This window comes from Chlorocebus sabaeus, chromosome 9 (genome assembly GCF_047675955.1).
Source record: "Chlorocebus sabaeus isolate Y175 chromosome 9, mChlSab1.0.hap1, whole genome shotgun sequence".
In the NCBI taxonomy this organism is placed as follows: domain Eukaryota; kingdom Metazoa; phylum Chordata; class Mammalia; order Primates; family Cercopithecidae; genus Chlorocebus; species Chlorocebus sabaeus.
Genome location: NC_132912.1, coordinates 8048412 through 8071153, shown reverse-complemented (window position 1 = coordinate 8071153; position 22742 = coordinate 8048412). Strand labels below are relative to the sequence as shown.

Here is a 22742-nt window from a genome sequence, read left to right as displayed (position 1 = left end):
ATCACTTACCAGATGTGTGATCTTGGGCAAGTCTATTAATCTCTCTAAGCCTTAGTTTCTCAAAGTGACAATAATTACAGCATCTGTCTTAGAGGGTTGCGGTAAGGAATTAAAGTGCTTAGCATGGTGTTTAACACATAGTAATTACTCAGTGTTAACTATGACTGTTTTGCTGTTTTTAGTGTTCTTATCATTATCTCTAAAGATGAAATACTTAAGGATTAAAGAAGCTAAAAAACTTGTCCTGGATCTTATTCCAGGTCTGCTGGATTCCAAAGCCCAAAGCTCCTTCTACCTACCAGGCAAATCCCTGTTTAATTAATCACATCTTTATTGGTTCTTGGTATTGATAAATGTAGATAAGGCTGGTAAAGGGTTTATAAACAGGTAAAATAAATGAGGAGATTAAAAAATTTAAACAAATGCTCTTGCTTGCCGATCTGGCAAGTGTCCATGAGAATTGCTCTTGGCCAGGATGACGAGAAGGGAAAACGAGATTGTGGCCTTCATTCTTTTGGCTGAAGACATTTTCTTGGGGCAGCTTAGATATGTCTCACTTCAGTTTACCTTTGGTGCCTTACTTCTGTAGATTTGTTGGAAAATTCTTGGACCATATGGATCCGCATTTCAGGTGTATTTTTGTTTACTCATATGCCGTGGTGCTTGGGGGATTTAAATGGGGTTGAAGAAAGGGAAGTCTTAACGTTTATGTCACTATCCCAATTACTACTCCTTGTCAATGGCATTTCCATGGGTTGTCCTAACCTTTATCCTTTCCTATTTGTATCAAGGGCTAATATTCCAAAGAATGCCAAGGAAGTAGAATAATTTTTAAAACCTACTAATAGCTGACCTGCCGGTATTAACACAGGCTAGCTGATACGGTCCAATAGGGCAGCAATCTCCAGGTTCCTACATTTTATCGTCTGATTCAGAATGGAACACCCTCTCCATCTACCAACATTTATGCGTCAGATATGGTACTAAGCACGCCCTGTATGTTCTCATTTAATCCTTATATAAATAACTTAACCATTTCACAAAGGTCAGGATCTGAACTCAGGTCTAACTCTATAGACATTACTATCTATTATTTATAAAGGTCTTATAAGATAGCTGAATTTTCTACATTTTTAGTTTTGCCATGTACCTGCTCCACAGCCCATCAAAACTGATCCAAGAACGTGTATCTTTCTCTCAGGTGAACTCTGCGCTTCGAGGGACTGAGCCTTTGCCTTCCACCAAGGTGGTCTGAGGGACTTTTCTTCCCTAAAGTCAGGTAGATGCTGTAGAAAGGCATGGGACTGCTGTGACAAACTTCATCTGATGGCTTCACTCCAATTCATAATGGCTGTTGAAACAACTCCATTGACTTTCCAAAGTGAAGACGGTGGTGAAAGCAACAGTCCCCTGTTTGATCTACTGAGGGCTCAGCTGCCAAGTTACTAGTTACACGAGGGATAAATGACTAACTGCTGTCAGGCAACATCTCTAATAACAAACACCTCACCATGTGAAGTTTTTCTGCAGTGTAACTGACCCAGCTCTTGCTAGCTGTGTCATCCTGATCTTGGCCAAGTCACTCTCTCAGGCTCAGTTTCTCTACCATAAATATTGCTAATACTACCTGCTGGACCCATGTCACAGATGTGTTAGGAGGAGAAAATAAGACGTATGGATCTGCTTTAAAACCTGACAACTACTGTATAGAAATTGCATAATAATATAATAAAATGATTTTTAAAATGGAAATAAGAGTTGGATTTCTGTGTCTTGTTAACTTGTCAATGTTCAGTTATTGATATCAGAATTCCCATTTCACTTCTTTATACTTTAGAATAGCCAAAGAGAACAAAGAAAGAATCAAGGTAGGCAGAAAAACGGGAGTTGCCATTACTGCTGTCAACTACACTAATTTTTCTAGGTAAGTTTGAAGTTAAAAATATTCCAAATTTATTGGTAATACATCTGCTGCAGGTCAAATACATCAAATTTCCTCATATGAAAAAAATTATTGGATATTTTGTAGCCAAGCTCAAAGAGGATAACTTTCAGAGGGCAGGGAAAGGATCATTAGGAGCTCTAGGGGTGGCACCATGAATAGATACTTTTTCAGAAAGTTTATGAGAAATTTTCAAATAACCCAGCCGGCTGCTGTAATCCAAGGAACCATGGACTGAAAAGCAAAGGCGGGTAAGCAGAGGTCACAGCCTGAGGACTGAGGCCCCAGTGTCTACAAAACTGTGGGGTTTCTATCAGTTTCTCTGGCTGTACACTATGAAATTAAGTCTGACTTACTGAAATGGTGAAACATTTCTGCCATGTGGGATTACTTTCTGCCCACTCACCAGGCTGACAGACCAGCCTAGATACTCAGAAATATGCCCTTATCTTATTAAAGCAGAAAACAGAAGGAATAAAAGATGCTACGGAAAGTTCTGTAGACAGCCATAATCCTAAACACATGCCAAAATGGCTCACCAAAAAGAAAACCAAAGCAGTGGTCCTTCCACGGGCCTTGCTGTCCTCTTAAAATAGTGCCGTGGTTTTGCATGCTTTTAGAAATATGGATGCTGCCTTTCTCAATATTTGGGTACAAAATACAATGTAGTAGACTTGATAATTCACATAAATATTATTCACAATTTAAGAACCCAGATTTGCTTTTTTTAAATTGCCAGGGATCACTATAGCTAATAGAGAATTTATAGTCTGTGATTAGATGCCTCTTAAGCTATGAATTTTTAACATCTGCTAGTGTATTGAGGGCTTGATTACAGGTTTATGGGTTTTAGAATTAAAATTAAATTTTGTAACCTCATTACAAATGTATTTCCACTTAAGTGATGGGTGATTTACATCCAGAATACAGATACAATTTGGGCTTTGTTTACCTGTGTTTCTCACTAGGACTCTGTTCAGATAGGGCCAAGAATGAGAAACTGCTTACTTTTTCATGCTTGTGTTTCTCCTTCTCTTTTTCTCTCTTCTCTCGCTCTCTCTTCTCTTTCTCTCTTTCCTTCTCCTTCTCCTTCTTCTCCTTCTCTTTCTCCTTCTTTTTCTTCTTCTCCTTTTTGTCCTTTTTCTTTTCTTTCTCCTTCGGCTTCTCTTTCTCCTCAAACAGTTTTTCCGGAAGCACTGGTAACAGAGACGGCAGCATGGCTGGGACCCTGGCGACGGCGGCAGGGCTGAACAAGGGCAGGGCCAACTCTTTTGGGGGCAACACCAGTGGGGGTGCTGGGGCTTTCATCTTATCTTCTCTGCCTTTATCTTTCACTTTTTCTTTCTCTCTCTTATCTTTATCTTTCTTGCCTTTCTCTCTGTCTTTCTTCTTATCTTTATGCTTCTCTTTCTCCTTCCTCACAAGTCCATCTTTCAATTTCACTTTGGGATCAACATCTTCCAATTCTTTGATTTTAAATTTATAGGGATCTGCCTCTTCCTCTTTAAGAAATTCCTTCCAGGGATACTTTGTTTCCCTGCCAGCTTCCTTGTCTTTCTCTTTCTCTTTCACTCTATCCTTCTCCTTACTTTTGTCCTTGTTCTTGTCTTTTTCCCTCTCCCTATCTCTCTGCTTTTCTTTCTTTTTCATTTTAGTCTTGAGTTCCTTTTTCAACTTCTTCTTTACCTCCACGGAGGAAGGCAGCTTGGTTTTCTCCTCATATACCTTGTGGAGAGGTTCGGGAGTGGGAGGAGACACTGACGGAGAAGAGATATAAGGAAAGTTGGGGGGCATATTCGAAGGTGTTCCCAGTTTGGCTTTACGTACAACCTCATCAATGGAGGCATCCATTGTCCATGAGTTATCGGAACTTGAAGTTCCACCGGAAAGAGGCAGAGGAGTGGATCCTGACTTTGTGAAATTGTTCGTGGAAGTGGAAGCTTTGGGAGTGGTACACTCTGGGCCTGAAATTCTCTTAGGGCTGGTAAAAATGTCTCCTTCAGATTCTGATCCAGAAGAAAATTCGAAAGGATCTGGCTCTCGCTCAGCACAGGCTCGTGCAATCACAGCATCGATAGAGGCCTCAATTGTTTTATCTGCTACCACAGCCTTTTTCGGCTGATTCTCATTGTTCAGTTTCCCAGCATCAGGGGGTGTCTGTATTTGTTTTACCTGGATGGTCTCTTTACTGGCTTTTTCACTGACGGTAGCTGAAGGCGTCCTGTTTGGTGTTTCAGGCCTCACAGGTGTTTGGGGAATATGAGTCATGACCTTGGGGCTCTTGGGACTCTTGGGGCTCTTAGAACGTCCAGGTGATTTCTTTTCTTTGGATACAGTTTTTGGTGATCGAATAGGACTTCCGACCATTGCTGGTGACTGGGTGGTTTTAGGCGATTTAGTCTTCTGTCCTGGAGAGCTAGTTTTAGTCTTTGTTTTAGGTGTAAATGATTTTGTTTCTAATGGTTTTGCAGTTGGCATTTGGGATTTTGCAACTGGAGCCAACATTGGAGGCTCAGGTGAGGGAGGTGCCAAGTCTGTACTGTCCTGTACGTGGACTGGAGAAAGCATTGGTGGGATCTTTTGAGTATTTATTGAGCTGAGTGGCTCTCGAGCTTCCAATAACACAACATCTAGCGTGTCCCCTTTAGTGCTTAATAGCCGAGGCCGCTTCATGGCTGGCAGTTCTTCAGCTTCAGGACTATCCAGTGGTCTCTTACCCAAGAAATTCTCATCATTAATAATTTCTTCCTCCTCCAATTCATCATCTTCTTCCAAGGGAACTTGCATGGCTTCTGCTGATGTGCCTCCATCAGTGGGCACCTGCTCCTCCTCTTCTTCTGGTAAAGGAAGAAAAAGGAAGAAAAAAAGAAATATTATTGGAATGTAACAAAATCTAAGAAATAAAAACAATGCTTCAAACATGATTTCTTTTTTCTTTCTTTTTTATCATTATACTTGAAGTTCTAGGGTACATGGGCACAACGTGCAGGTTTGTTACAGAGGTCTACATGTGTCCTGTTAATTTGCTGCACCCATCAACTCATCATTTACATTAGGTATTTCTCCTAACGCTATACCTCCCCTAGCCCCAGACCCCCCAACAGGCCCGGGTGTGTGATGTTCCCCTCCCTGTGTCCATGTGTTCTCAATGTTCAACTCCTACTTATGAGTGAGAACATGCGGTGTTCAAGCATGATTTCTTAAAAAAAAAAAGGAAATTATTGACAGTGTTTAAAAAGTAAGTTAGTTTTCAAGGATCTTCCAAACATGTGTGCCATCATTCTTTAAAGAGCGGTAGTCAATAACAGCGAATGTACAAATAGATCATTGCCCTTTCACATGGTCTGGCCCTAACCTCAGGATCCAGAAATTGCTCAGTGTTTCCAGTTGGCCTTGTGTTGTTTCCTGAATTAATTCTTTTCCTAACCAGTAAACACCTTCTTTCTCTGTCTCCCTCTCATGCACATAGAAGCACATGTGCACAACCACACGCCCATCTAAAAAATCAAGAGATGGATTGTTATAGGACTTAGTACGGATTATTATTATCAGGAATGACAGAAAGGTATTTTTAGGACTTTTATAACAAATTCGTATACTACTTATGTCTTCTGTTTTGCTTGCTTGATGTGAGCCACTTGGAGAGGGAGTATGGTGCAATGAAATACACTTGGTTTAGGCACTTGACAAATGGTTTTTCGGCTAGAGTTCTGGCACTAGAGAGCAACCAGCCTTAGGGACTCTCTTAACCTCTCTGAGCCTGTTTCCTCATCTTTCAAAAAGGAGCCGATGTTACTTGCCCTATCTACTTGGCTGAGTTGTTCTAAGATCAGATTATTTCTCCCGACGCTTATTAACTAAGTATATAATGCACAATGATAAAGTCTAAAAGAGCCACTGAAATAAATCAGAAATAAATCATAACTAAAAGAGCTCACAGTTTAGTGCAGCAATAAAGGATGTGCCTAGCCCACAGAAAGTGTTTAGTGCCACAGACAGATAAAGTGCTACAGCAGGTCAAAGGAGAGACAGATCTCAGTGAGGTCAAGCATGCGGGTGAGGTTTGACTAATTATGCAGCGTTTGGGATACTTGGAGACTGGAAGTGGTGAAGTCCAGGACAAAGGGTCAGATGACAAAGAGATGAAGGTGAAACACAGGGAGTGTATGAGAAACAGAAAATGATTTGTCTGGAAAGTAGAGTGCAAGGTGGGGAGCAGTAGGAAGCAGGTTTAGTAAAGTTGCATCCAGATTCTAGGACGTTTGAATTCCAGAAAAAGAAATATAATCTTTATTCTACTGGTAGTTTGGACCTAGAAGGCTTTTAGACAACAGAGAAAAACGTGTGGGGTATGTGTTGGGAAAAGTCACACTGGCAGGACCATGCATGATGGATGGGGGTGGGAGGTAACGGGTACTGAAGGAGAGCAATATCATGGGTTACTGAAGTGATGTGACAGGAAGTAAGGGTCAGAGCTAGAATAGTGGAAATGATCAGGAAGCAGCAGAGGTGAAGGATATTCTGAGGATAGAATGGATAGAATCTGATAAATGATTTGGGTATATGAATTAAGCAAGGACTCAAATACAATTTCAAAGCTTTGAGCCTGGTCAGGCATGGTGGCTCATGCCTGTAATGCCAACATCCTGGGAGGCCGAGGCAGTAGGATTACCTGAGCACAGGAGTTTGAAACCAGCCTGGGCAACATAGTGAGACCCCGTCTTTACCAAAAAATACAAAAATTAGCTGGGCATCGTGGTGCGTGCCTGTAGTCCCAGCTACCTGGGAGACTGAGGTGCGAGGGTCACCTGAGCCCAGGAGGTTGAGGCTGCAATGAGCTGTGATTGCGCCACTGCACTCCAGCCTGGGCGACAGAGCAAGACCCTATTTTTAAATTAAAAAAAAAAGGGGGGGAAAGAAAAAGCTTTGAGCCTTGGTGAGTGATAAATGTAGTGATGAACAGAAACAGGAAATAAGGAAATAGAAAAGGACAATGATTATTAGCTCAATCCCTAGACACAGAGTTTGATAAACATTTAGTCTGCAATGGCTACTCGGCAGCTGAAATATAATACAGATGATGAGAAAACAGGGCAGAGTGCGTGAGAGAAAGAACGTTGTTGAGATAACTAAAGTCACCGTGATGGATGATATGAACAAGGAAGAAACAAGAGGAAACAGGTTCAGGTATTTTGAGGAATACCTATACATAGAAAGAAGAGGAAGAAGGATTAAAGAAATACATGGAGGGTCAGATGTCAAAGAGATCAAGGCAGCAAGAGTTTTAAAGCAGAGGCCAAGTGAACAAAGCCAAATGCTTACGAGGTCAATGAGGATGAGGCCAACAGCAGAAGCCATGCTGCAAAAGCATGAAGGGTGCACAGATAGAGAACACGTGAGGTGATGCATGGGAAAGCACTTAGTAAATCATAAACAAAATCACAACCTTATCAATTATGCTGCCGATTCACAATAATGATGGCATCATCCACCAGGTCCCAAGTCAGGAAACTGGCGTCATTCTAGATTCTCTACCGTCTTCTCCCCCAGATCTGAATCGACAGCACAAGTTTTCTACTGTTTGCTTTCATGTGCTTTCCCCCTGCTTCTGTCTGGTTAATTTCAGTGTTCAGCACCTCTTCTCTGTAGGGCTGCAAGGACCTTCTACCTAGTCTCTGCCTCCAGTGCAGCTTTCTCAGAACCATCTCTCACGTCGTCCTACGGTGATCTTCTGAACACGCAAATCTGAGCGTCTGGTTCCTCATCTTAAAAACCTTTCACTGCTTCCTCCAGAAGCAGTTTGTAAAAGGCATCCCTTGGAAATTGAGGGTCTGTAGAACCCCTTCTGAGGCTACTGCACAATAGAGACGGCTGTTCTTTATTACACGGAAGAGTTATGCCTCGGGTTATTTATTTTACATGCAGAGCTTCCATAAAAGCTTTTGTTGTGAGGCTAAAACATGTTTGAAAATCACTATTCTAAAATACAAAAATCCTCTCCATCTGTGAAATCGGAGGAAAAAATAAAATAAAAAAATCCAATTTCTCCAGTATGACTGACAAGGTGCTTCCTCAAACAAGCTAGGGAAGTAACCTCATCATTCACAGTGAGCTCCTGTGTGCTCTACCCATTCCAGCCACGCTGACTTATCTGCAATCCCCAAATATGTGGTCACACTCCTGTACCTCTGCACATGCGATTCCCCGTGCCTGAAAGGTCTTTTCCTTCCTAACATGTTGGCAACTTCCAAGGCTCCCATCAAGTATTACCTCTTCTGTAATGCCTTCTCTTAGCAACTAGAAATAACCATGTACTCCCTTTGGGCTCTACTGTGTTCCAGTTATACATGCAACAAAGAAAGCCTAGAATATTTACCATTCAGCTCTTTACAAAAAAAGGTTTGCTGACCCCTGTCCTAGACCTACCACATTCAACTCATCTAAACTTTTCGCTCCCTCCCTCCCTCGTCTCCGTTATCAGAATGACAAGACCAATTTCAGATCTGCTCAACTGCCAACAGATAAACATGAGAAAATCAGAAAGAAGACAGCTTTAGGGTATTCTGAAAGTGAATGGACATTCATTTATTAGTATTACATTTCCAAATTTCAAAGAACCTCCTCCTACTCCACAGAGGTTCATAAATCCCAATGATGCCAAAGCAGAACGACAAAGGTCTGGCTTAAGCAGGATAAAGGGTCTTTAGAGTATGTCATGGTGCACCCTGCTCTTCTAACTCTGGGGACTAATCTGGATCTAGCTCAGTTCTACCAATGTGTGTCCCTCAGGGAAGGCCTTAGGGAGATGCTGGGAGACCAGAGGGAAACTGCTGTACTCTAAGCATTCCCTAGAAAGGGAATACAGGGGATACCCAGGACTACTAGTAAGACAGTTTCAAGTCTTCTGGATGTAAGGCCTGTTTTGTAGTTAGAATAACTTGAAAATCTGGACTTTTCTGTATAGTAAGACATACTGTATTATTTTACTAATGTGCAATTCTATCAGATTAGAACTGGCAAAATGGCTACAAGATGGGCCTTTGAATGAAGGAAGAATGTGAGGCTTGGCTAGGAAAAAATGGGATGGTTTCACACAACTACTTTAGAAAATATATTGGTTTATTTTGAATTTAGAGCTCAAATAACTCATAAGGGTATCAAAAAATGATGGTTGTTTGTGTTTGAGTAAAAAAAAAATTAACATTAAGCTTGATTTAAAGTAGGATGCCACAAGTTGGGGGTTTATTCTGTTTTTGTTATTTTCTTTTTATTGTTTATTTTCACTTTTGTTTTTCAGGTCCCTACCACAAAAATTTATATTCATTCCTTTATATTACTTTTTTTTTTTTTTTTTTTGAGACGGAGTCTTGCTCTGTCGCCCAGGCTAGAGTGCAGTGGCCGGATCTCAGCTCACTGCAAGCTCCGCCTCCCGGGTTTACGCCATTCTCCTGCCTCAGCCTCCCAAAAACTTGTATTCATTCCTTTATGTTATTTAAAGGAATAGAAATGAATTGTAAAACTAAACCACTTCAAGTGTTGGTTTTAGGAATACTCAAAAATACAAACGTTTTAAAATAGTTTTTTTTAGAGCCAACAAAAGTTTCTTATTTTTATTAGTTTAATTTACACTTTTTTTTTTCTTTTTTTTTTTTTTGAGACGGAGTCTCGCTCTGTGCCCCAGGCTGGAGTGCAGTGGTGCGATCTCGGCTCACTGCAAGCTCCGCCTCCCGGGTTCACGCCATTCTCCTGCCTCAGCCTCCCCAGAAGCTGGGACTACAGGCCCCGCGACCATGCCCGGCTAGTTTTGTGTGTGCGTATTTTTAGTAGAGACGGGGTTTCACTGTGTTAGCCAGGATGGTCTCGATTTCCTGACGTCGTGATCCGCCCGCCTCGGCCTCCCAAAGTGCTGGGATTACAGGCAAGAGCCACAGCGCCCGGCCAAAAGCCTGAAACTTTTAATAAAAAAAGGAAAAAGTGTAAAGATACTTAAACAATTTTTAAAATTAGAAATGATCTGATATCTACCAGCAGGAATAAGTAACGCGCATGGAAGTTACGAAGCATAACAATCAGTGAGTACCTGCGAGGCCATCGCCTGCTTCAGAAGAGCATGAGCAGGGCCCTCCCAGGCCTGCGGCTCCTTTCCCATCCACCCCTGCTTTCTCCACTCCTACCCCAGCCCCCAGTGAACTGCTATCTTGATCTTCAATCTGTTTCCTTTGTAGTTTTACCACATTTGTACGTAGTTTGCTTGTTTTTAAACTTGATATACATGGTATGATACTATAATGGTCTTTTTTTTTTTTTTTTTTTTTAACCCAACATTATGTTTCTCAGATTACCCCAGGTTGATGCAGGTAGCTGTAGTTTACTTCTTTTCACTGCTGCAGAAATGTCCAATGGTAGTCAATCCATTCTCCTGGTATAAAAGTTCTTCACTTGAGTGAATATATTTTATTTTAAACATATTAGAATTTTAAAAATTAAAACAAATAAATACAGTTGATCTAGCTTCTGCCTGCTCAAATGCAGACTTGGTTGATGGTTACACATAATGAGTATCTGGCTTTTTACTACATGAATAATTTTAATTCTATGTTTTAAGTGTTTGGAATAAGACAAATGTGTAATGGCCATTGAACTGTTTAGCCTTTACCACTGGTAAAGGTGAACTTCAGTTTGGTAATAATTGAATGGCAACATGCATGTGTATAATGACCATCATTTATTAATAATCTGTAAAATATCCTACAAATGTCTTAAAAATATTTTCCTATACTAATCTGTGGAAGCCTGTGTATTATAAAACTGCAAAATTTGGTCAGCATAAGCTTAATATTACAAGATATCTAATCTTGATATGTTATTGCAAAAATAGTAAAGAAAATATTTGGGTCACACGCCCTTTCTACTTTAACACAAATATAGACATCATCATCATAATAATAATAGCTGTGTTCCAACATTGAGAAAGAAAGAGAAAGTGAGAGAGAGAGCATGTGTATATATGAAGTATTTCAAAGATTTTTATTTCCAGAGAACTGAGAACTCATTTTCTGTTAATTTAGTGTTCTGAAATGGAAGAAAAGGACTCTCCTGTACATATGTGAGAAACAAATACCGAAAAAAGTAATTTAAAAATTTGATTGTTAATTGTAAGTTTTTAAACAAATTCTTCAACTTCTTAGTGCACTGGAGTTCCTTGATCAACAAGACGAGTTCATTAGCACCATTTATCTTGAGAGCATTCTGAAAATTAATTGCTAATTAAAGGTAAGTATTCAAACTTCCAAATAATAATACCCATCAATAATAGAGATATGTCTTGTAAAGTTAACCTTACAACCCTTTTGAGAAGATTACAAAAAACAACTCTCCCCGTAATCTCTGTAAAACCATCCAACAGCAGCACACGTCCAGAGTTAGCATCTGTGGGTGATGTGACTATCACCTCAGCCATCTGCCCTAATCTCTCCATCGCGCCATGAAAGCAATCGAGGGCGGTTGGGGAGGCTTTGAAGGACAGTGGGTATTTAATTAAGGAAAGGTAGTTCTGGATAGGTATTAATGCTCATGTCCCTAAAGGCATAGTAAGGATTGTTCACAAAAGTGGTGTCACCTTTTCTGCTTTTGCTAAAGTTGGGTTAAAGTTAACAGTGTTACCTTTTCTGCTTGTGCTAAAGTTTGGTTAAAGTTAATAGTGACATGACTTTTGATTTGCTCTTCCCATGTGTGAGAATGTGTTGAAAATTATGTTGTGTGTTATAATTGATTAAACTGTCATTCATCAGAGAATCCCATGAATTATGATATAACCCCTATATTTCTAGTAGAAAAAAGACACCAACAACAACTAAAGACATGAAGAATCACACCTAAACCAGGGTGGTAATACCTATTTTCAAAAAAATCTTAACTAAAATTCATGTCCTCTCTTAACAACCCTAGTTTTCCATGTTTTTCATAGAGTCACTAAAACGTGAATGCTAGAATTCCAAGAAAAAATGGCCACAGTAAGAAGGAACTCTTCATTCTGCCAAGTGTTTTGCATGTCTGGTATACTTTTTTCACCAGACCAAAAAGGGAAACGATGTGAAATAATATGAATGGCTCGGCACAAATTCATCACCACAGCTAGAGATTCACTTTTAGGTAGATATTTAATTGGTAGTTGGGTATCTGATCATAATGTATACAAAAACAGGGAGACAGAGATGCTTTCTAAGGTATCTTCTTGTTTAAACAATCAATGGTTCCAGGTCAACATTTGACTGTAAAATTATTTTTAAATTATTATTATTATTATTATATTTTATGAGACAAAGTCTCACTCTGTTGCCCAGGCTAGAGTGCAGTGACGCGATTCCAGCTCACTGCAACCTCCACCTCCCAGGGCCAAGCGATTCTCCTGCCTCAGCCTCCCGAGTAGCTGGGATTACAGGCATGTGCCACCATGTCTGGCTAACTTTTGTATTTTTAGTACAGACGGGGTTTCACTATGCTGACAGGCTGGTCGCGAACTCCTGACCTCCTGATCTGCCCACCTTGGCCCCCCCAAAGTGCTGGGATTACAGGCGTGAGCCACCGCACCCGGCCTATTTTTTAATTTTTTAATTTGAAATAATTTCAAACATAGAAAAGTTGTAAGAATACACAAAGAATTCATGAATACCCTTTAACCAGATGCACTAATTAACATATGTATTATATAACTACATATATTAATATAATTACATAATTATAGTATAATTTTGGGAAACTATTTGAGAATAAGTTGTAGACATCATGATCCTTTACCCTAAAAGCATCAGAGTGTGACTGCAGAACAACTGTCAAATCGTTTTAATCATATAAAAGCAACAAAATGTATCCATATTAATCCCTATCTTTCAAAAGCTTTACAAACGTTGATGGGAGCAGGACACCACAAACTCCATTTCAATTTTCTTTCATTAATAACACAAATAAATAATCCACACTCCCTATATTCTCCTGAGGAATAATGAGAAAAACATGCTTCTTTTCTAAACTTCTCAGACAAAAACAGAATAAGGCAATAAGGTCTGAACACACCAAAAGGATTTTTGGGAGGTTAATTCTAAGCTACTATAAATATTGACTTAGAACAAAATATCTTTTTAACTAGAATAGTAAATGCCTTTAAAGAAACACTATAATCTAAAAAGTTCATAGACATCAGGAAATAAAGGGAAATTGTTTGCACATGGCATAAAAGCTTTTTATCTGACTAACTACACAGATGCGTGCAACTTTAAAATTCAGTGGCATGTTCTCAAACTAAGCAGAAAATACGCTTGTATTCTTCAATTTTTAAGCAAAGGAACAACAAAATGCTATCTGCATATATTTCATCAAAATTTTTTTTTTTTTTTTTTTTTTTTTTTTTTTGCGATGGAGTCTGGCTCTGTCGCCCAGGCTGGAGTGCAGTGGCCCGGATCTCAGCTCACTGCAAGCTCCGCCTCCCGGGTTTACGCCATTCTCCTGCCTCAGCCTCCCGAGTAGCTGGGACTACAGGCGCCCGCCACCTCGCCCGGCTAGTTTTTTTGTATTTTTTAGTAGAGATGGGGTTTCGCCGTGTTCGCCAGGATGGTCTCGATCTCCTGACCTCGTGATCCGCCCGTCTCGGCCTCCCAAAGCGCTGGGATTACAGGCTTGAGCCACCGCGCCCGGCCTATTTCATCAAAAATTAAACGTATTTAAAGCTAGACTTCTTATGACTGGTTAAAAGTGTACACACAATCTTGTGTCAGATCTGTAAATGAAAAATGTATGTAGATGTAGAAATTAATTTCTACAATGATGCACAAACTTTCCTATTAGTCCATACATGTCACTGCTTTTATGATAGATTCCTCTTTTACTAGCAAATGAAAGGATCATTTAAATGAATGCTTGGACAATGTGGGAGAGGTGGGGCAGAGAAGTTAAAAAACAAAACAGCACACTTTTTTCAAAAAATACCTTTCTATTTGTTGAATTTAGGTATGTTTATTGTAACCAGTTCCTTGAAGTGACTCAGTGCCACTAAAATTCATTCATTCACCTATGGAGTGCACTCTAAACCTCACTATGGAGAGCTCTGTGTTAATTAGAACTAATTCATTCATTCGCCTATGGAGTGCACTCTGAATCTCACTGTGGAGAGCTCTGTGTTAACTAGAACTAATTCATTCAACTATGGACTGCACTCTGAATCTCACTACAGAGAGCTCTGTGTTAACTAGAACTAATTTACTCATTCACCTATGGAGTGCACTCTGGATCTCACTATGGAGAGCTCTGTGTTAACTAGGACTAATCCACTCATTCGCCTATGGAGTGCACTCTGAACCTCACTATGGAGAGCTGTTAACTAGAACTAATTCATTCATTCGCCTATGGAGTGCACTCTGAATCTCACTGTGGAGAGCTCTGTGTTAACTAGGACTAATCCACTCATTTGCCTATGGAGTGCACTCTGAATCTCACTATGGAGAGCTCTGTATTAACTAGAACTAATTCATTCATTCGCCTATGGAGTGCACTCTGAATCTCACTGTGGAGAGCTCTGTGTTAACTAGAGCTAATTCATTCAACTATGGACTGCACTCTGAATGTCACTACAGAGAGCTCTGTGTTAACTAGGACTAATCCACTCATTTGCCTATGGAGTGCACTCTGAATCTCACTATGGAGAGCTCTGTGTTAACTAGGACTAATGTATTCATTTGCCTATGGTGTGCACTCTGAATCTCACTATGGAGAGCTCTGTGTTAACTAGGACTAATTCATTCATTCGCCTATGGAGTGCACTCGAGTCTCACTATGGAGAGCTCTGTATTAACTAGGACTAATGTATTCATTTGCCTATGGTGTGCACTCTGAATCTCACTATGGAGAGCTCTGTGTTAACTAGGACTACAAAGACAAATAAGACATGATTGGCTGTCCTTAATCAAACACATTTTGTGGCCATCAGTTCAAGTGGTAGGCAGGAATCTGCACAAGGTACACACGGAGCCACATCAAGGGGTATGAAGGCAGGATGGAAATGCTGGCTGGGCAGGAAACCGAATTGAAATGACACCTGGGATCTGTTCACAGAGCCAAGTTCAACCCAGCACAGCCCATTTCATCTCCCAAGACCTAAGTTTTCTCATCTGTAAAACTGAGTACTGACATCTGACCTCCTCCTTGTAAGAGATGAAGATCTTTATTATTAGGGCCATCTCTACATGTAGTTGACAACGTGTGTGGGATGATCTAAAGGCCAGGACAGAGTTACTCTTGCCCCTAAATACCTTACTGAGCATGCAACAGTTCTTGAAATTCTACCACTTGATTTATATGTTTGGGTAAAGGCAATATCTTTAAAATGTTGCTGTGAAAATATTTTTAAGACCATGAAACTAACAAACGAACAACTCTATCCTACTTTTTAAAGTGAGAAGACTGGAAAAATGGAACCGAAGTGAAACAATGTGATGGAATGTTGAGGATGAGGTGACTGTGGAACACAGGGTACTACTGCCAGGAAGGTCAGGGTCAGGCCCAGCTGGGAAGCTGCTGTGAGGAGAAGAGGTTGGGGCAGTCAGGAAATAATAGGAATACAGGCGCTGGATGCTGGGAAGGAAAAGAAGGGAATGGTGTCAACAACAATCAAATCCACTTCATCATTACATCTTCTAGTACTAAATGAGGCTAAAAATATTTAATTCCATTGACATCTCCTTATAAAATATTTTTAAATTGTCCTGTCTATAATGTAACAGAAATTAGACCCCTAAAACACAACTCAACATGTGTAAGTGGGTATGTATTTTTAAAATAAACCTGTTTACTTAAAAAATGAAATTACTAGCAAAGACAAGACAATTAGGCAATGACAATTCATACATTACAACCAATCAATAACACAAGAAATTAATAGTAGAGTGAATATGATGTGTTATAAATACCTAGATACACACTGACCTGTAAAAAAGCACTATTTCACTAACATTCTGTACAATAAAAAACTAAAATGCTATATAAGCAAGCCAACCTGAAATGACACCTAGTATTATAAATGGCCTAATCTATATGTTAATACTGTTGTATCACATAACTGCAGCAAGACTAAGATAACAATATGACTTTGGGGTTTCTATGGCTACATCCTGGGCTAACGTGCCTGAAAGGGCTGGCTGCTGACACCACACAACCATTCTGAGTGCTTCTTTTTGGTTATTTATGATATGATTTATGATAACGACAACATCTCCTATTTTCTCTCCTCCTCAGATACAATAAATTGCTATCGTTAATCACCCTTCTTGGTTCAACCATGATTACAATAGCATAATAGGGCCTGGCTATGGTAATATTGTGGATTTTTTTTTTTGCAAGAAATAAATACAAGTAGATCTCTTCAGACAATGTCAATATCTCTAATATTTTAATCATCTTCCTTTAAGTCTTTCAGGATAAATTCTGTCACAATTGAGATTCCATATCCAGGATGTAGGCCCTTTGTGCCAATCGAATTTATAATCAAACACCACGCATTCACAAATCACTATCATCACGATTTTCCTGAACTTAAAATAGTAAGACTATGCAAAGGATACAGTTTCTTTTCTAAGAGAGACAACAGTATTGCTCTATAGGGATGAAACTAATCTCAATGCAATTCCTTCCCCACCCCAGGAATAAGACAAATTAGGCAAATTAGCCACTTATCTATCAGAAGGCAAAACAGTAGAGACAGAATAAAAACCCTACAATCATAGAGACATGTATGATGTGCCTCTGCCCATTATTGGCTATGTGGTTCCTTCAACCTTCTGAACTTCAGTTTCCTCTTATGCCAGTTTGGGTTAACAGAAAGTACTACCTCTTTGGCTTTTGAGTAACCGTAAGACAAAGTATGTAAAAAATGAGTTTGTATGTAAATGATTTAGTATGAAAAGTATGAGTCAGACTGTAAAAATGAACAGACATTCTCACCCTCCCTGCATCTATGCCCTTCCACAGGGCTTCTACAGCTGTTCTCATCAAGAGGTAGAGATGATTTTGGGTGGCTGTGTGACTTGCTTTGGCCAATGGGCAAATGTGACAGAAGCAGAGGCATGGAAAGCAGCTGCACCCTAAGGGCTTGCCCTCCTGGCTGCTCTTGGGAAACCTGCAACCACTGTCACAGGAATGAGCCCAGGTTAGCCTGCGGGGTGATGACGTGTGTGGCCCAGGGCCCCAGCCAAAGCACCAGGCATAGGAGCAAAGCCATTGACCACCAGCCAACAGTAAATGTATGGGTGAGCCCAGCCTCGTCCAGCAGAAGAGCCGCACAGCTGAGCCAACCCAAAATGCAAACTCATGGAATTGTAAGCTAGTAAACGTTGCTGTTTTAAGCTGCTAAAGTTTGGGGGTGGCTTGTTACACAATGACATGTTAGCTATATATTCATATGTACACATACAGTCACTTCTTGTTATTTGCAGTAGTTATGGTAACACAGAACTAACAAATACTGAACCACTACTCCTAAGAGAAATACAAGGTTAGGTTCCTATAAGTCTCTGGTCACAACAGTTTCATCAGCTAATCGATGCATACCCTGTTTTACATGTGCTTCTGCTTAAAGACACCTTATCTAAGACATTAACGATCCATTAACATGGAACTCCCAGTGCACAGCACTGTAACTCATGCCTAGAAGAGGCTTATGTAACACATGCATTTTCTCTATGAGGCACATCACTGCCTCTGGCATTGGGACCACTAGACGGGACTTCAGCACTATGCTTAGGGGCCATTTTAGACACAAAATCCCCAACAAAAGCACAGAATGAGAAAAACATGGTACTACTGAGATGGTGAAAACCAACACTTCCTTATAGTGTGAGAGCTGACACCGAAGGCAGAGCCCTGCCTTGTTCGACCTCAGCTGGGAACATGCAACGCACACGACTGAATTTTTGCTGCTCTGCATGTCTTCAAATGATCGTGAAAAACAGAATCTGTGCATAATGAGGATAATTGTATATGACTACATGGATATACACTCATCAACATCCAGTACTTTGATGGACTACTGACTTAAAAGACTTTGCTTGAAAGTAACTCCATCCTCAGAGGGATTTCATGAAAAGAATAAATATGCTTCAGGAACTGTAACACTATGACTATATCTGGTAAGACGTTTCTCCAAATCCAAATTAGGACATGTTTGAGTTTAATTCAAAGAACTAGCCATGTGAGGAACTTTCTGCTCAAGACACACAATTATTCTCCAAACTTCTGGAAGGCACCAAGGCCTTTCTCTCCGCAGGGTCTTCATGCCCACATAGTCTGCTCCCCTCCCATGGGAACACTCTTCCCTGGGTCACTCTATACTTCTCTATCTCCCTTTAAGTCTCAAGAGTAATACTGTCTTTTCAAAGAAGTATTCTCTGGTCATTCTACATCCCCAAAATAAGGAGTCGCAATTTATAACTGTTTGACTGCTAATGCATTTCTTGTCTGTTTCCCCAACAAAGCTTCACTGATACAGGAACCACGTCTGCCTTCAGCTGTTAAACCACCATTACAGGCTAATAATATGTACTTTCGCCAGCAGTGCTATTATTAGAAAAATGAGAGAAACTATTTCACCACATATCATTGACTCTAATTTATTAAAATATGAAAACAAAAATGTGCATCTCTGAAATTGGGCCATCTTTTCTAATCAGGAGTATCTTCCTATCTTCACTGGACAGGCGGGACAGGCGGTGGTGATGTAGCAGTCACTGCCTGCCGATGGGTGAACTTGACTGCTGCTCTTGGTAGAATGACTGGGCACTGCAACCCTTCTATGTTTCAGTCAACAAACCATTTAAGAAATTTGAAGTGTTTGTTCTATGCAGTTAAAAAAAAATGTTTTATATAAGAAAGAATTGCTTCACAGTCTAATTGGCAATGTTTCAGATTCTAAACAGTGCCTAACCCAGAGGAGGCCTTCACAGCTGCTGAGAGAAAGCTCTTAACCACTGCACCACCTGGCCTGCGGTGGGGGCTGGAGGGGCCACGCATGCAGGAAAGGTGGCCTGCAGAATGCACAGGAGAGCAGGGAACCAAGGGCAGGATTCTAGGGCTGCCGACATTTCAGTAACAGCAGAAGAGGGGCCAGAGAAGAAGATGGGACAGCCAATAAGTTGGAGGAAAATCAGAAAAGATTAAAACCACAACAATGAAGAGAAAGTATAAGCAAGTATAAGAAAGAAAAATTGTGGCCAGGCAAGGTGGCTCACACCTGTAAAGCCAGCACTTCGGGAGGCCAAGGTGAGAGGATCTCTTAAGGCCAGGAGTTCCAGACCAGGCTGGGCAGCATAGCAAGAACCCATCTCTACGAACAAAAAAATAATTATTTTTTTAAAAAAGAAAAGTTTTAACAAGTAGGGTAAGTATTCTATTGTGTCCAATATTAGAAAAGCATCAAATATACAAAAAAGGTGGTGTTATCACTGTGATACATGCTTTGAAATAAACAGGATAAAGGAATAGAAAATAACAACTGGGAAGGTGGTAGTGATGTAGAATGCCACCTTTTTTCTTTCTTTTTTTTTGTTTTTGAGACAGGGTCTCACTCTGTCACCCAGGATGAAGTGCAGTGGCGCAATCATGGCTTACTGCAGCCTCCACCTCCTGGGTCCAAGCGATCCTCCCACCTCAGCATTCCAAGTAGCTGGGACCAAGGACATGTGCTACTATGCCTGGCTAATTTTTGTATTTTCATAGAGATGGGGTTTGGTCATGTCGCCCAGGCTAGTCTCAAACTTCTGAGCTCAAATAATCTGCCCGTCTCGGCTTCCCAGTGTGCTGGGATTACAGGCATGAGCCACAGTGCCTGGCTCACCACCTTCTTAAATAGAACGAAGCAACTATGTGAACACTGATTAATGAAACTGAGATGGAAATAACCAAAACAGCTGGTCAGAGACAAGCCAGGGAAAGTACTCCAGGCACAGGGACAGCATGCGGACAGCCACACTGCATAATGAGTGTTTGTGTCTGAGGCATAGGAAGGAGCTAGTGAAGGCAAGAGGAAAGGAGGTGGGTTGGGTAGGTCAAGAGGGCTTCATGGATCATGGGAAAGAGTGTGAATTTTATTTGAAGGGTATGGGAAGTCACTGGTAGCTTTAAAATAGTTGGATCCAGTTTCGAGAAAGATGACTCTACCAGCTGTGTAGAGGGTACAGTGAGGTTATGGATGACCTGAGAGGGTGGCTTTAGCCCCATGGAGGAGGCCAGGGCAGGAGGACAGTCAAGGTCAGGTGTGCATCACAAGGTCAAGGCAATCTCATCCATCCACTCATTCAACAAATATTTGTTAAGATCTGTGTCCGGCCAGCAATGCGGAGGTTAACAAACAGAAGACAAGGTTTCTCTATTCACAGATTTTACTAGCAGGGCAGATAGGCAACAATATATACAAAAGGAAAATTCACAGTTAAGTGCTAGGGAGTAAGTAAAATGGGATAATGCGTGTGGAGAGAAGTCACTGAGAAGAGATGGTTCAGCTAAGAGCTGATTCAGGAGGAAGACTAGCTGTGTGATGATGTCATGAACAAGCATTTCAGGGGCACAGGAGCAAGGGCAGAGCCTTGCTGCCGGAACAGCCTTGCCCAGGGTGCAGCCGGGTGGGTAGTTAGTGTGGGGGCGGGAGTCTGTAAGGAGCTGCAGCGCAAGGGCAGGCCTGGCCTTCCTGGGGCATCTACAGAGTGTCTGCGACCAAAGGGAATCCACTTGACTAGAAGAAGGGAAGACCCAGGAAGGCAGGTAGAGAAAGCTGAGGAAAGGTCTTAAAATGCTCATCATGCAGATAAACAAGATAAATTAGTAAGTCAAACAAACAAAAGAACTGGAAAATACAGTTTTTTTAATCCACTAATGGGGGAAAAATGCCATAGTAATAAGTAAATAAGATGACTGGTCAGATTTAAAACAACCATACCCAATAGGAAATCAATTATTCTGTGAAATGGCACACAAACAAAAACTCACTAAGCGAACAGGATCAGCATCCCTCTGTTCACCTTTCAGAAGGTGAGACAAACTGACCTAACTCCAAACACTGCAATCCAGTCCTCTAATGCCACGGGTGCCAGAGGCCAGGGCACTTCAGAACGTGCATCGGGAAGGGCTGCCCATCTCCGGGACAAAGCCTTATCCTATTTTGAACAGTTTACTACCATAAAAAATGAAAATAGAGTAAAAAATTACAACTACACTTATGTAGTCCGATGCTACGTTTTCATGCTGCCCATATTTCTAGGTAGAGACTAATATATATATACCTTTAATCAAACCTTTATTCTAATGTAAGATTATCCTAGTGCTCTAAATGACCTTGACAAAATTCTGGAAAAAAATATCGCAAGACCTGGGGCTCTAAAGCTATTTTAGAATTAACTCTGAATAATTGTCCCAAAATATGAGTTTCTGATTAATTGCTTAAGATAAGGCCTCCCTTTCCTTGTGGCCTCCAGTGGCCCCCTCTAGTTCCCATAATCACTTTTGTCTCATTCTTCTAAACCCTGGAAGGCTAAGAGAAAAATCAGAGATACACCAATTCTATTACTTGAGGATTAGCTGAGAGATAACCCTTTGTATTCCATTACTGACCATTATTTGAGTAATTATTCAATAACTATGGTACGTTTGAAAGATGCACTAATTGTTTTCTGAGGCTCATTCCTGCTGTATCTCAGACAGTTAGACCTGCTATGTCCTTTAACACTGCAAATCTACATTTGGGTTACATGAAAAAAAAAACGCATAGTAACTTTTACTACGTGTCATTTTTGATTTCTTTCTCTTAATAAAAAGTAAAAGCTAAAACAAGAATAATTAGTCTGTTGATGGTCTTACTGACTAACTAGAAAATTAGGACTCTATTTTTGACCAGATTTATGTCTTACAAGAGTCAAATTTCTGCATAATTTAGACAGAAAATTGGCAGGGGATGGCTGTTCCATCTAATTTCAGCAAAATTAGCATTCAGCCACCTGAATTTTTGGCAGTATTCCAGTATGTTTATCCAACGCAGTAAGTAGACAAAAAATAAAATTGACAATCATGCCTAAACAAGGTAGTTTTTCTATCTACCTTTTCCCTCCCCCAACAACACACACACACACACACACACACACACACACACGTACACACACACAAGCATGAATATTTTAAAAAATGAGTGAATAATTTCAAAAGTACATTTCATGAATGGATTCGTGGTTTTGCATTCTTCCTCTTATGCATATCAGTCACAGAAAGAATAAGAAAACCCACCCCCTTTTCCAAGTATAAAGAACCCTACTATAATGAGCAGACTCAATCTTGGTTTACTAGGGGTAATGATTTTTTAGAAATTGCTCATCCTCCAAATAAAGCAAATCAGTTATATCGGTTCTTATCTGTGCTAATAGATGGAAATGATAGTGACAGTAATTCTAAATTCATTAGTAATTGCTTTGGAATACATCCTAATAAAAAGCTGAAAACCCACACAACTAATTTTTGCTTACCTTTCTCCCCTCGTAGAATTATATTTAGTTGGTACAGAAATGAAAAAGCCAACAGGCACAAATTACACATTTAATATGTACCGAGCACCTACCATCTGTATGCCTTGAGCTCAGAGGAAATGACAAGTATTTATTCTTCAAGCCCATCTTAACTTGTGCCTAGCAGTGTGCAAGATTGGTGGCTCTCAGACATTCCTGGCAGCTAGAACAGAACTGGCAAGGACAATGAAGCACGATGTGAGGTTTGGAAGCCA

General features: G+C 40.4%; 1 protein-coding gene across 2 annotated transcripts in view; it reads right to left on the bottom strand.

Moving 5' to 3' along the window:
* TAF3 (TATA-box binding protein associated factor 3) overlaps nt 1-22742 on the bottom strand; it is a 199996-nt gene that overhangs the window by 49650 nt on the left and 127604 nt on the right. For both annotated transcript variants that reach the window (XM_008002223.3, XM_037983327.2), the window contains exon 3: nt 2951-4779. In XM_008002223.3, the coding sequence (XP_008000414.1) occupies nt 2951-4779 (1829 nt within the window). The remainder of the gene's footprint in view (nt 1-2950; nt 4780-22742) is intronic.